The 15,467-nt window shown below is 45.7% G+C and overlaps 1 protein-coding gene across 6 annotated transcripts in view; it reads left to right on the top strand.

The window, feature by feature from the left end:
- The first annotated feature begins 2,260 nt into the window (after positions 1–2,260).
- Positions 2,261–15,467, top strand: part of KMT2A (lysine methyltransferase 2A) — an 89,782-nt gene continuing 76,575 nt past the window's right edge. For 3 of the 6 annotated variants that reach the window (XM_058446332.1, XM_058446334.1, XM_058446333.1), the window contains exons 1-2: positions 2,261–2,738; positions 4,812–4,910. In XM_058446332.1, coding sequence (XP_058302315.1) covers positions 2,307–2,738; positions 4,812–4,910 — 531 coding nt within the window. In that variant the 5' untranslated portion in view covers positions 2,261–2,306. The remainder of the gene's footprint in view (positions 2,739–4,811; positions 4,911–15,467) is intronic. The other 3 variants (XM_058446335.1, XM_058446336.1, XM_058446337.1) reach the window with 2 other exon arrangements.

Consider the following 15,467-nt stretch of genomic DNA (forward strand, 5'->3'; position numbering starts at 1 on the left):
TGGAAGACATTCTTCCTTCTTTCTGCTGCCTTCCAACCTGCAGACCTCCCACCTGTGTTAAATGAAGAATGCTTGAAGTGAGGTTACTCAGAACCCACCCGGTTCATGTTTTCTCAAGGGTAGAAGGCGGGAAGAAATCTGTTGACACAGTTATATAAAGCCTGTCATTCAGTCCCCTGCCTATTACCTCTGCAGACCGTTATGCATATTAAAGAAGGGGGGGGCGGCAAATACAAAAGAAAAATAAGAGAGACGAGAGAGAGAGAAAGAGAGAGAGAGAGAGAGAGAACGAACAAATCAGGATGCTTGAGGGAATCCACGTGGTCGCCAATCTGTAACTGATCAGAGCAGCTACACTGAAGCAAAAACCCCAGCGCCCAACGCTAAATATATTGCAATGGAGAAACCGTCCACAATGGGGTGTCTCTGTCTTTAGCAGAGCCTTGGGGCTGCCGTTTAAGACCCTCCTGCTACTCCCACCCTTTTAGCATCTAGTAAACCACGCGCTGTAACAACGGAATCTTGTTCTGTGTATGCGTTGTGCGAGCGTGCGCTTTGCAAACCATCTGGGCCCCATCCTGCGCGGTTGGAACGAAGATCGATTTGGGACGAGTTGGGGGAGTTGAGGCTTGCCTGTGTCTCCTCCCTTTCATTGCTCCTCTCCAGCCCCCATCCCATCGTCCGCTCTGCACAAATGTTTCGCCAGTGGAGGGACGTAGGTTTTCAGCACCAGGAGGCTGTGGACCTTCTCTGGAGGCGTGCAGTGCACCCTCCGGAGGGCCAGAGCTGAGTGCAACCTGCTCACAACGACCCTCTCCCTCCTTCCCAAATTCGCCGCCCCAGGCTGTAATATTACATGCAGTGCGCTGTACCGGTGCGGGAGTCCAGGAAGGCTGCATGACCTTCCAGCGAACTCCACCTCGGCTTGGGGGATGGAGGCTGCCCCGGGGCCTGCAGGCTGTGTATCGATCCCCCAGCCTCAGCCAACGCAAGGTCTCCCGACACAAACGCCTCCCTACTCTCTCGGCTTTCCCAGCCTTGCAGGCTTCTAACGCTATGCTCGAGGCGCCCTCCCCTCTTTCCCGCAATAAAGTAAACCCGGTGGATATTCATTCCCCTCCCTAACTCGCCTTCTTCTTTCCCCCTCCCCCCTCAGCTTACTAACCCCGCGCACAGAGCTCGCCGCCGGCGGGCCCCTTCCACCCAGTGTATCATAATGCCCAACGCTCTCCTCCTCCCCCTCTCTTAATCAGAAACGTGCTCGCGAGCCCCCCTCCCTCTGCGTGCATACATTAGGGTCTGCTTTGCATGCAGCGGCAGGCAGAGACCGGAGGAAGAAGGGGCGGGGGCGCTTTTGCCCGCCTCTTCCCTCCAGGCCCCGTTAGCCACCCAGCTTCAGCTTCGTTGTAACACCGCGTCGTTAGTGGAGCACGCCGTGGCCTCAGTGCCCGGGCTGGAGAAACACAACCCAACTACCTGCAGAAGGGCACGAAAGCCAGACGAGTGCACAGTAGAGCGAGGAGGTGGCAGGAGACCTGCCACTTGGTGTGTGCATTTTGGAAAGAGCTCCAGCATGAAAATGGGAGGGGCTCCTTTTTTATTTTTTAAAGTGCGTTCACTGAGGGCCTTTCTGTTTTGCATATAGTAAACTGGGCAGCGCTTGTGTTTTGCATGTAGTACAATAAGGGCTCTTTTATTCTAGAAGCGTTCAATTCAGGCTAACCCATCTTGTATCCGTGCCCTGGGGCTAAGGAGAAGGCTCACTGCTCCCCGACCCAGCCGCCGCGTTATACTGGAAGCTGCTCTCCCGGGCGGTTCGATTCCCAGCGCGTCCCGGGAACGTGTGTAATCGGCCTCTCGGCGCTCAAGGCTGCAGGCGGCCCGGCTCCCTCCGCCTCCATCCTCCGCGTAGTCCTCGCCCCCTCCCCCTCTCTCCGGAACCCGCGCTCTGCTCCGGGCTCCCGGGCTTCCTTCCCCCTCCTTTTCCCGAGCAATGCCTCTCCCGGAGGGCGGGGCATGCAGTTACCCAGGTTGCGGGGCGGGCAGGCGGGCAGGAGGCGGCGGCCCGGGCCTCGGGATGGAGTTGCAGCGCCCAGGCATCAGAGGCGGAGGCCCGAGGCCGCTATACAGATTGCGGGGCTGGCGGGCGCGGCCCGGCGCTCTGCATAGCGGCCGGCAGGGTGCAGGCGGCCGGGCGGCGCCGAGCGAGTTAGGCAGGTTCCGGGGCCCCGTGCCCCCCCCCTCCGCCTCCCCGCCCCCCTGTGTTGTCGCCTCTCCCTCTCGCTGCTTCACTTCACGGGGCGAACATGGCGCACAGCTGTCGGTGGCGCTTCCCCGCCCGACCCGGGACCACCGGGGGCGGCGGCGGCGGGGGGCGCCGGGGCCTAGGGGGCGCCCCGCGGCAACGCGTCCCGGCCCTGCTGCTTCCCCCCGGGCCCCCGGTCGGCGGTGGCGGCCCCGGGGCGCCCCCCTCCCCCCCGGCTGTGGCGGCCGCGGCGGCGGCGGCGGGAAGCAGCGGGGCTGGGGTTACAGGGGGAGCGGCCGCCGCCTCAGCAGCCTCCTCGTCGTCCGCCTCGTCTTCGTCTTCGTCATCGTCCTCAGCCTCTTCAGGGCCAGCCCTGCTCCGGGTGGGCCCGGGCTTCGACGCGGCGCTGCAGGTCTCGGCCGCCATCGGCACCAACCTGCGCCGGTTCCGGGCCGTGTTTGGGGAGAGCGGCGGGGGAGGCGGCAGCGGAGAGGTAAGGGGGCGAGGAACCCCCAGGTCCGGGGTCTCGACCCTCTGCGGAGCCCCCTCCCCTCCCCCATCCGGGATTGAGGAGCATCCCAATTCTGGGACCATCTCGGGGTCCCTGACCCGGGGTGAATGGCTCTCCCATCTTGGGACCCCCATGCAGGGCTGCAGACCCCCAGACGCCCCCACCCCGGGGTTTGGGCCCATCTGGCTGAGGGCGTTTGCCCCCCGCTCTCCTCCCCCTGACCCTTCCCCAAATCCCTTGGCACAGACCCCCTCGCCGGGGTTTCCCATCCCGGGACTGAACCCCTCCTCCCTTTCACAGATTACCTCATCCGAGCAAGATTCCTCCCTCCCTCCCTCCTAGAGACCTGATCCCGCCACATCCCCGCCTCCCTCTCTGGGCAGATGTGTTACTCCTAGGGCAGTTGTCCTCTCGGGCATCTCTCGGGTGATGGCCTCATCCAGGGCCACGTTCTCCTAGCCCTTGGGGATCGATGTCCCTTCCAGCACCTTGCTTTCGAAAACCCGATGAACCCTCGCCCCATCCCTGGGCCAGGTCCCTATATTGCCAGCCACTCCCCCTTCCTTCACCTCCACCCTCTACCCCCACCCCAAGCAGACAGATCCTCCCCCAAACCGCCCTGCCCCACCGAGGAAAATCTCCTCTCCTCTGCACCTTGCCTGGTCTCACCTCCTTTCCCTCTGAAGATAACGGTGATTCCTCATACAGCAGTCTCTTCCCCCCGTCTTACAGGGCCAGTTTCTAGCCTATTGGTAGCCGGGAATTACTCTACCTTCACTCCAGCCTTTCCCTCCTTTAGAATGAAGGATTAGTGGCATCTTGGAGGGGAAAATAGTCCACTGTCCCCTAGGCTTAGAGAAGAGCAGCTTTCCACCACTCCCCCTGGAGAGGAGGCAGGCTTTCCCTCCAGCTCTGGGGAAGGGGGCCCCTGTGAGGGGAGGTGTTTGTGGGGGGACTGAGGCAGCATCCTCCCAGGGGAAGCAGCTGCTCTCCTACCCCACCCACTGCGCCTGAGAGCACGCAGTCTCCAACCCGAGCTCCCTCCCGCCCTTCTCTTCTCGTCATTTCATTATTGATCCACCTTTTCCTAGGCCAGTCCTGGGGCTTGGAAGGGGTGGGGGAAGCCAGGTTGGGGTGAGGAGAGTAGATAAGGGACAGTTATACTTTAGTGTGGTGGCGGTGGTTGCTTTGGGATGGGAGAAAAAGGATTATCAAGCAAAGTTATTCCTTAGAAAGGACTTGGGGTTGTCTCTGATTCTTGTAAGGGGACCTAAGGTGGATGAAGGGTCAGAGCGTTGCCCCTTCCCCATTAGTACTGGGGCAAGAACGGAGTTGCTTGTATAAATATTATTCAGCCCCCTTCAGCAAAAAGGAAAGTTGCCCAGGGAAGGGAAGTTGAGTTCAGGTTCAGCCAGTGGCGTTGCGCATTTGTTTTCCATTGGATGCAGAAGGGGGGAGTTTGAATTGTAGAGGGGGGAGGATGGCATGGGAGATGCTAGGAGGAGGAAGAGCAGCTGCTAGGGGCTGAAGCGAAGGGGGGTAGGGGGTTGCTGCTCTGGAGTGCTCTTGATTGAAACAGAAAGGGAAAGATAACAACCAGCCGTTTCCTGCGTGCTCTGCCGTTGGTGCACACAAAATATCCTGGGCAAACCCCTTGTCCCCTATTGTGCCCCACACCCCTTTAGATTTACGGAAAGATCCTGGGAAGAAGGGGAGGGAGGAGATCCCAAGGACCCCGGCCCCTCCTTTCAAGGAGCTGGCATTTTTTAGTTGTTAGTCTTCCTGCCTCCTTTTTTTTAATCGTTTCTAAGGCAGCCTGATCAGGAGACTGACAACAACCCGCCTTCTGACAGAGCAAGGAGGACATGATGGGGGCGTGTTCCTTGCTATGTAGCTAGCTGCAGCGTCCCCTTTCCCTGCCTCTCTTTGCTCTATCTCCACCTCCTTTTCCCAGCCTTCAGAAGGCAGCTGCAGTCAGCAGGGTTGTTTGAGACTATTTATTGGTTGCTGTAGATTATTATTTTTTTTTGAAAGGCCAATTCTGTATTTTTTAAGCTAACAACACAGATCCCATGTAGTTGGAGAACCAAAGGCCACATACATGACAAAAAGACTGAACCGTTCAGGTTACTTGCATGGAGTTGGTGCTTAAATGTGAGTTGATTTTGCTTTTTTAAAAGATACAGCAGCAAAAAAAAGAAAAAAACTGACATTTCATTTACCTGCTTGTTTTCAAAATTGAGACTTGCCTGGTTATATGTAGCATTTTAGCCCCGTGTATATTTGAGTTTAATAAGAAAGTCTCTGTTAGGAGAAGTTAGTCCATTTTAAGGGGATCCTAAGAAGCATTTTCTTCTTGTTCAGTATGCTTATTTATTTTGTATTGAAGGACCAAGCATTCACATTCCAAATATTATCACATATTCAAAAGCAAAGTTTTATGCTGACAGCTTCCAATCATAGTTTTTCAAGAGACTGGTTAGAAAGAGAGCCACCTGGATTCAGGGACCTAATGTCTGGGCACCAGAATATTTTATCTGTTGGTCTTTGACAAATCACTTTTAAAGTTTTAATCAGGGGCTAAACGTTTTCTTATCTACTGGCATTATGAGATAATTGTAAACTACTGTTTTATTTTTCTTAACACTAGTATATAGTGTAAAGCCTGTCAAGGAATTGCAGTTATCTCAAATAGGATCATATTTATAAGGGGTTTCTGTCTTTAAAACTTTTTCCTGAACAGTAGTTGCTGCTTCATTATGAGAAGAGTGGTTGACTCCTTACATTAAACTTGAGTATTTTTTTTGAATTGGACTTGAATGAGCTCTGTTCCATGGATAAGCTTTTTATGTGGTGTTTGAGGCAATCCAGTATGAGTTGATGGTATGCACTGAGTAGTGGTAAACCTCTGACCTGGTAGTTTTCAGTGTAGAAGCCAAGCATTTTTTTTTTTTTTTTAACATAGCCTTACTAATCAATGATAAAGTTCCAAAAGGGAAGTTTAGGGTTCACCCTGGGCTGACATAGAATTCTAAAGATTGCTTCTCAGAACTCACTGATAGCTCTATTTCAAGTCTTATCTGGATTCATGAAGAAATGGTTATATGATCCAAAATGATTCTAACCTCTTTAAACTCTGGTTCGCCTTCAGTGAATAATGACTATAACTTGCCTCTAACAACACCTATGTTAATACTTCTAAAACTAGGTAACAGAACTTCCAGATGACTTTGCTGTTTGAACTCCCTTAGCCATAGGAGACTTGTCCTTCACTGCTGTTGGTTCCTAACTTCCTTTGTATGACAATTAGGAAGTAGAATTGAGGTTTTATTTTATTGAGCACTGTAAGAAATCAGAGGTCCATTTTTTGCCTTTCCCCTTCCGTCTGTAGTGTCAGTATCCCATTTTTCTAAGGATTGTCTCAGGTAATGTTCATACTACTGTACTTTGCCATCCAAATAAAGATAGTACAGCAGCACCCTTTCTGTTGACTAGAAGTTAGGCTGTTGTAATAATAAACCCCTGAAACAGTATATTTATCAGTAACTAGTCTTCATTTATTAATGGTATAATCCAGTTACCTTCCCTACTACTTCACAAAATATTAAAAGCAAAATTTCCATCCTGATCATAACATAGCAAACTTTAATTAGATACAAATTGAACCTGAGTTACAGCAGTGGTGTGTATTTATTTTCACTTGAAATTGCAGTTTAGTTCATGTGGACTGAGACAGGCTTTTGGACTGGACTTGAAAAGATAGTACTCCTGCAGCTGAAAGGTAGTAGGAGAGTGTGATTTTTTTTTTTTTTTTTTTTTAATGTTGACTGGTCATGTATGTACCAAGAGTGGGAGGTGCTCCTTCATTGCCTTCACAGCTAGTCCTAAGATTGGCAGAAGGTAAATGAAGGAGGGAACACAAGTAGAGTGGAGTGCACGAAGCCTCCGAGTAGAAGTCAGTGGATGTGGGCTCTCATCTCCATTAATGAACAGTTACAAGACCCTGGGCAAATTCACTTTTAACCTTAAATTTCTGATCTGTAAAATGAAAAGTTTGGACTAAATAGCTCATGAATCTATTCTGTGTCAGTATTATGATTCCTTTCTGTTGTATTAAATTTTTGGTCAGATCAGAATTTCTTATTCTGAGTTTATTTCAAAAGTCAGAGTCAAGTGAGACGATTTGATAATTTTTGGGGTTTTTTTTTTTTTTTTGAGTCAGGGCCTCACTATGTTGCCCAGGTGCATCTTGAACTCCTGATCCTTCTGCCTCAGCCTCCTGAGTAGCTGGGATTCTGTTTGGTAATTTTTAATATCAGATTATGCATTTGCCCATATAACTGGCATTATTATTAGGAGGAAAAATTTCAACTTGGAAGGTTTTCGTTGTGTGGAAAAAATATAAGGACTTTGGTGAAGTTGACCAGTTTCATTTATAAGAAAAATGAGGATACAGTTCTTACACATAGTTCTGAGAACCTACAGAATCTCAGGCATTATCTGGTGTTTAGAGGCCCTCTTGTTTTGCTAAATGTGTTTTCATTGTTGTGAATTCCAGACTATCCAAAAGAGAAGTTATTTTCAGTCTAGGTGGTATATTCCTGTAGGTGTATGAATTTTGAATGAAAAGAAAAATCCAATACATCAATGTATTTATAAATCTGAAGTGATAGTACCTACTTCATAGGACGTAGTTATTAATATGTTCTGAAATGGTTTATACTGAGCATTAGAAATTCAGTCTTTAGAACTTTTCTTCCTCTGTGACTGAAAACCAGATGACATGCCGGGCGCGGTGGCGCGTGCCTGTAGTCCCAGCTACTCGGGAGGCTGAGGCTGGCGGATCCCTTGAGTTCAGGAGTTCTGGGCTGTAGTGCGCTATGCCGATCGGGTGTCCGCACTAAGTTTGGCATCAATATGGTGACCTCCCGGGAGCGGGGGACCACCAGGTTGCCTAAGGAGGGGTGAACCGGCCCAGGTCGGAAAACCAGATGACATGTCCCCATCTTTCACTTCCATTTAATTATCTTAAGGCACATACTCCTGGAGGAAATCATCATTCACACAATAGTGATGCATCTTCTTATTGGAAGTTGAGAGAAACTATTCCCATCTTGACTTAATTCTCATCTCTTTGCTCACCTTAGAGCTGTCCTTCCATAGGGCAGCTGTGCAGACTCTATACCAATTGCCTCCCTTACCCTGTGGCTAGAGGGGGTGGCAACAGTGCTTTGCTTGCTCAGAGGCATAACAGACTGCAGTGCCTCTCTCTTTTGGAAACTCGCTGTGTTTTAATTGTAGGTCTCCTAATTAAGATCTCTTTGTGCCTGCCCACATTCCACTAGTGTTGGCACAGAGCTTCAGCTTCCTTCTAGCACTTAACTGAAGGCCTTCATTCGGGCCTTTTGTGAATATCTTGTCTCTTTCCATTCTTCCTCTGCCAAGGTGGAGAGCCCAGTGGCATAGACCTTTGAGAAGGGGGAAGCTTTGTGACTATCACTACTTTGGGAGGAATTTATTCAAGGATTGCTGAGATGGGACCTTCCTTTGTTTGCATATGTTATTTTCAGGGATTAAGAAAGGTTAAATTACTAATGAGTCTGGCATGATGTACCTACATTTTAATCAGATTCTTAACCCTGTAGGCACTAGTAGGAAACAGGATGCCACAGGGTTCACTGCTACAAAGTATTTCCTTGGATCTTATCTAGACTGGTTTATGAAGCTTGATGAGTAAAATATTGTCGTGGAGTGAATCTCAGACTCGTGATTTTTGTGGACTCTGAGGTTGCTGAAGACAAGACAATCAGATGAAATTATTGATTGCTCCTAAGTTGTATCGTCTTTGAGACATAGACTGAATTAAAGTTAGCTTTGAGATCTGAGTTAACTTTTGATTAGAAAGACTTTAGGAGGTTCTGGAAATTGTTGAGTTAATTAAGAATACCCTTGTAGGCTCCACTATTTCTTGAGACGTTCAGGAATTGTCTAGGCTTCTAGAGTATTTTCAGAATAAGATAAAATAGCTTTTCTGGAAAAAGTAGTTTGACTTTAGTTTCCAGGACCTTCGTATTCAAAATACAGTATGTTCTTTACTAGATCTACATGTGGCATGCTAGAGAAAATGCTATCTTTTATTAAGAAAAAGGAATCTTAAGTCCTTTACCTGGACCCAGATGGCTTCATTGATCACATCAGTACGAGTTTACGCAGACAAAGGGCTATTTTTGTTGTTGTTATTGTCATTTCATTGGTTGTTGAAGAAGGCCTGGAAGAAGGAAGTACAGGATCTTTTATGGCATGCATTAAATAAAGCTGGAGGCCTGCACTGTTATACCTGAGTGGGTGGTTTTATGGCCTAATTCTCTAATTGCTGGCATTTATGACAGTGTGGATGCTACTGGCCCTGTGGCTGAGGTAGATTATGCCGGGAATAGGGAGAAAAAAGGGGTCCTTTTGTTAGCCTTTTCATTTTCTCCCTCAATAAAGTCTCTGCAAAAACCCTGAGGAAATACAGAGACACTTGGACTGAGGGAATGACTTCCCATAAAATGGTTCTTCATGTTTTTAAAATGATGAGCTGCTTTTCTTGACCTATCCAAAGAAATCCATACCACCACTGTTAAATATTTCAATGAGTTTTTTACCTTGTCAGGTTACACACCAGGGGAAGCCAACCATGAGACTGCAGCTGCTGCTAAACATTTGCTTCTAAAGACTTAAGACATTTGAAAGAAGAATTTTGTTACGTGATTTGTAATTGTGGATGATATAAATCCCCTTGAAGGATTAGTCCAAAACTTCCAAGAGGCCAAGCTTGGTTTAACTTTTAAATGTTGAATTGAATGTATTGCCCTAATGAGTTTTAGTTTTAAGGAAACAACAAAGATATAAGAGTTAGTTGGCAGTTTTGTGTGCAGTGCATGAAAATTCCCCTTCCCTTGAAATGAGTGGTTGTTTTCTATTTGACAAATAGACCGAAGGGATTTCCCCAGATATCTTACCTTCAATTATTGCTACAGCAGTACCCTGTGAAGTACCAGCGGGTAGCATCTGTCCAGTAGCATTTATTTCAGGAGTTGGAGTTTCTTCCATATATAGTATTTTATCCATTTTCTTGCATTTCTGGTTTTGTGTTTTGTTGGAATGTTTGGGTATAGATGTTTTGACGTCTTTCAGCAACAAAAGCTATGAATCTAACATTCATAATGTTTTAGAGAGATCCACTTGTATTATCTATGCTTTGCTGAAGCATCATTGTTTCGTTCTCATTTTACAGCATCACTGTAATGGTAGCTTTCTGTCTTAAATTAGGAGAGTGGTATTACTTGTGAGAAGGGTTTTGGAGAAAAGTTTTTTCTTTAGGCTCTCCTTTATACTATCTCAGTTCTAAACACCAGGGAAAAGTTAATTGTTATCTCTAATAAATATCCTACACTAGAGAAATAAATATTTACACATACCCATATTCAACTTCTGTCCATCCATGAGGACTGACCACTTTTTAGATCAAACACAAACATAGTCCGTAGATTATTGCCTTTAATTATAAGCAGTAAAACCTTGTGGATAACATCTCTTTAAGCTTAGCTAATGAGGAAATCCTTTTGTAATCTCTTTGGCTAGGATTTTTTATTTGTGCATATATAAATACCTTTACAGAAGAAAGGGAGAATCTCATAATCTAAACTGTAGTGATGTGAGATAGTTTAGCACAGTAATTAAGAGTTGTTAAGACCATGGGCTCAGGCCGGGCGCGGTGGCTCACGCTTGTAATCCCAGCACTTTGGGAGGCCGAGGCGGGCGGATCACGAGGTCAGGAGATCGAGACCACTGTGAAACCCCGTCTCTACTAAAAATACAAAAAAATTAGCCGGGCGTGGTGGCGGGCGCCTGTAGTCCCAGCTACTCGGAGAGGCTGAGGCAGGAGAATGGCGTGAACCCGGGAGGTGGAGTTTGCAGTGAGCCGAGATCGCGCCACTGCACTCCAGCCTGGGAGACAGAGCGAGACTCCGTCTCAAAAAAAAAAAAAAAAAAAAAAAAAAGACCATGGGCTCTGGATTTAAACTGCCTGAGTTCAAATCTAAGCTCAGCCATCTTAAAAAAGTTTTTTTTGTGTTTTGTTTGGTTTGTTTGAGACAGGATCTTGCTCTGTTGCCTAGGCTAGAGTGTAATGGCACAAACATTTCATTTCAGCCTCAACCTCCAGGGCTGAAGCAATCCTCTCGTCTCAGCCTCCTACGTAGCTGGGACTACAGGCATGCACCACCACACTCAGCTAATTGTTTTATTTGTTGTAGAGATGGGAGTCTCACCATGTTGCCCAGGTTGGTCTTGAACTCCTGGCCTCAAGTGGTCCCCCCACCTCAGCCTCCCAAAGTGTTGGGATTACAAATGTGAGGCACTGCACCCAACCAGAAAAGTTTTTGAACCTCTCCATGCCTCTGTTTCTTCATTTGTAACTCAGAGGTACTCATGTTTCATAGTCTCATTGTGAGGCTTAATTGAGATCATGCACGTAAGCACTTAGCACTTTGCCTGGCACAAAGGAAGCCCTAATTATTAGAACGAAGAGATTGAAAGGAGAGCAGGGTTATAATCTTTTTTTTCATCAAAATAACTGGTTTTTATTACATTAAGTTATACCTGTATATGTATGCATACATACACCTATTTGAGTGCTATAATCTTAGAATGTTCTTGATGTTAGTCTGAGTGTCAAGTTCTTCTGTAAACTAGGTGGAACCAAATTGAAGGCCAGCCACCCATCTTGGTAACAACATTAGTGTCCAACTAAAACATATTAAAGATAAGGCAAAAAAGAAGAGAACAAGATGGTAAATAGGCAAGTAAGATACCAAGGAACACAGTGCCTCCATGAGTTGCTAATTATCAGGCCAAGGCAGCTATAATGGGGTTGCTACCTGTTGTCTCTATAACTAGTGTTCCTGATATTTTTTTTTTTTTTTTTTTTTTTTTTGAGACGGAGTCTCGCTCTGTCGCCCAGGCTGGAGTGCAGTGGCACAATCTCGACTCACTGCAAGCTCCGCCTCCCGGGTTCACACCATTTTCCTGCCTCAGCCTCTCCGAGTAGCTGGGACTACAGGCGCCGGCCACCACGCCCGGCTAATTTTTTGTATTTTTAGTAGAGACAGGGTTTCACCATGGTCTCGATCTCCTGACCTCGTGATCCGCCCGCCTCGGCCTCCCAAAGTGCTGGGATTATACGCGTGAGCCACCGCGCCCGGCTGTTCCTGATATTTTTATGAGGAGAGCACTTGGTCGTTCCTTATAAAAGCTCTGAGGCTCTTCAGGGTTCTTGGGCTCCAGGTTCAGACCCATTAGTCTATACTTGGTGACATTTGTTCTTAAGTGTCAGCTTGAGGAGAATGAGTGCTGGTCTACAGAGATCAATGCAAGTAACCATTTAATTATAGAAGAAATGCTGAATTGTAGGTTGCAATTTCTGGGGGTTGGAACTTGAGCAGAATGGTCAAAAGCAGATTAGAGTTTAAGAATAACTAGTAAAGAGTAGTGTGTTTAGGGAGGAAAAGTACAGTTTTGGGCCGGGCGCAGTGGCTCACGCCTATAATCCCAGCGCTTTGGGAGGCCAAGGCGGGAAGATTGCCTGAGGTCAGGAGTTCGAGACCAGCCTGGCTAACATGGTGAAACCCTGTCTCTACTAAAAATACAAAAATTAGCTGGGCGTTGTGGCAAGCGCCTGTATTCCCAGCTACTCGGGAGGCTGAGGCAGGAGAATCGCTGAACCCAGGAGGTGAAAGTTGCAGTAAGCTGAGATTATGCCACTACACTCCAGCCTGGGCGACAGCAAGACTCTGTCTCCAAAAAAAAGAAAGAAAAAAAGAAAAGTACAGTTTTGCTGTACTCTCTTTAAAAAGATTTGCAGGCCGGGTGGGGTGGCTCAATCCTCTAATCCTAACACTTTGGAAGGCCGAGGCAGGCAGATCACTTGAGGTCAGGAGTTTGAGACCAGCCTGGCCAACATGGTGGAACCCTGTCTCTACTTAAAATACAATAATTAGCTACGTGTGGTGGTGCACCCCTGCAATCCCAGCTACTTGAGAGGCTGAGGCATGAGAATCGCTTGAACCCGGGAGGCAGAGGTTGCAGTGAGCCGAGATCACACCACTGCATTCCGGCCTAGAGGATAGAGTGAGACTGTGTCTCAAAAGAAAGAAAAGAAAAGATTTGCTAACATACTCAGTACACTATCAGAAACCATCAATACACCTCAGAAACTGAGGCACAGACAAGTTAGTTTTCCTTAAGTTATATGGCTAGTAAGTGGCAGAGCTAGAATTTAAATCTGAACCTACATCTGTTTGAAAGTTGATTCTTGCTCTCTACACTGTGCTATCTTTAAGTCCTTTCTCTTCCCACTCCCATCCAATCAATTTCTGAGTCTTGTCCATGATATTATTGTAGTGTTTCTTTTATCTGTCCCTGCTGTCCTGGTTTAAATTTCCATTACTTTTGGATAGTTTATTGTGGTAATCTTCTCATTGGTCTTCCCACCTATCTTTTCACCCGACACAGTGCTACACAATATAATGGTTTTCTTAAATACAGATCGGATTATGTCACTTTATTCCTAAAATCCTTTGGCTTCTCACTGAATATGAAATAAAATTTAAGATTCTCAGCCCTGCATGATCTTGCTAGCCTGTATTTCTAAATTTTGAACCATGTCTCCTGAATGTACATTGTTACTGCTTCAACCACATTGGACTACTGAACTATTAGGTGTTCTCCACAGTCTTTGTTTATCTGCCTTTGTACCTTTGCTAAAGCCTCTCCTTTGCCTTAAAGTCTTTCCCATTTTGACCTGTCTTAGGCTTATTATTCATCTCCCATGGTTCAACTCAGATCACCAGATCCTAACTCTTCCATGAAGTTTTCACAGATTGTACTGCTAGTTGAAACTCAACTTCTTTCCTGTTTTCTTTTTGTGTTTTGTACGTTATCCTTAAAAAATTTAACCCAGTATACCTTATGTTGTGGTACTTTTCAAATGTGTCTGTCTTTGTCCCATTAGATGGTGACTCCCTTAAGACACAGGCCATTTCTAAGTCGTCATTTATGTTTTATGTTTTTTATAATGGTGACTTTTAATATAGTATCTGTTGAATTGAAAATTTGATGATGTACATACAACTTTTAGGAATACTTTGCTGGGACACATTACATAAACTAGGAGAACTTAAGACTACGAACAGAATATTTGGACTAATCATTAAGAAATACTAATTTAAGTATGGCAAAGGAAAGAATAGGCGCCATGATGGGACATTTTTGTAAAGGTATTGATTGGGGTTTTGAAAGCGATGTTAAGGTATCCTGATGGGATGGCATTATCTTTTATGTAGATAATACTTAGCACTGATCATCCCCTTACTTGAGTGTTGTTTCCATTTCTAGGTTCCTCAACTTAAAAGGGATGAGGAGACCTTGGAGACGGTTCTGAGGAGACTCAAAAGATGATTATATGATTGGAAGTCAGTCCTGTGAGGAAAGGTTGAGAGAATGAAAGGTTAAGAGGCAACTTAATAACTCTTCAAAAAACATGAATGGATCCATTATTAGGAATGGTAACCAGCGGTTTCCCAGCTCCACTGACAGCAGAATAAGAGAAAATAGGTTTAAACTGAAATCAGGAGTAGTTGTGTAAAGAACTTACTGGTAATGATGGTTGTCATTATAGTCATGGTAAAAAAGGTTACCAAAATAATTTTATTATCTTCTCTGGAAGTATATTTTAAAAGTACAGTCCTGCCTACATATGTATAAAATGACTTCTTAAGATACCTTTTCCTTCTGTGAATCAGTAAATAAATTCTTATTCAGCTCCTCGAAGCAATAATTACTTTCTAGTAGGAAGCTTCCAGAGAAATTTCTTTATGAAGTAATGGTTTTTGTAGTGGCTTTATAGGAGAATACAAATTTTGTAAGTGGAGCTAAGAGAGAAATCTTAAACATCTAGAGAAACCAAGGAAAACAGTAGGTGTGGTATCAATATAGGAAACAAATAAGTATTTGTAGCTTTTATGTCCATTTTCAGTTGTCATTTAAAGAGGTATAGTTCCAAATAGCTCTTGTTAAGGCTGTCACTGCTTGTGGATACATTATAACAAATGCTATAAATCATTTCTAAACTAATAGAAGTTTGCTTCATGTTAGTTAGTATTATAAAAGCCTCTGACCCTTGGCTTTTGAGGCTGTGTAGAGGGCTTGCATCACTCAGAATGAAACCTTTTTAGATATGTTGGGTTGCAGAAAGCATTTCCTGTACAGTCAGAATGAAAACTTGAATTGGGATTATTCATATAGATTACCAAAAGTCTGGGCAGAGCTGATATTACCACCAGCCAGTTTTCCTACTAACTCTTAACTCCAAAACCTTCATTGGGTTATTGAAGCTTTAGGACTTTTGAATTTCCTACTGGAATTGTGTATGAATTCCTTCTTTCAGGTGAACTGATACTAGATTTATTTAAGATTAGTTATCTATCTTAAGTATTTTTTAAGTGGCATATAATAAATGGTCTGTACTTTTAACCAGTCTCATAAAATGCCTGGAGTTCATAGGTGAAGCTGGATTGTTGCAGGAATTCTGCAATTGTTGACAAAGCGAAGGGCAGTTTGACTCCTTGATTATAAAGTTGGATGTCATTTGAGAAACTCTGGGAATTG

Source organism: Hylobates moloch, unplaced genomic scaffold, assembly GCF_009828535.3.
Source record: "Hylobates moloch isolate HMO894 unplaced genomic scaffold, HMol_V3 SCAFFOLD_11, whole genome shotgun sequence".
In the NCBI taxonomy this organism is placed as follows: domain Eukaryota; kingdom Metazoa; phylum Chordata; class Mammalia; order Primates; family Hylobatidae; genus Hylobates; species Hylobates moloch.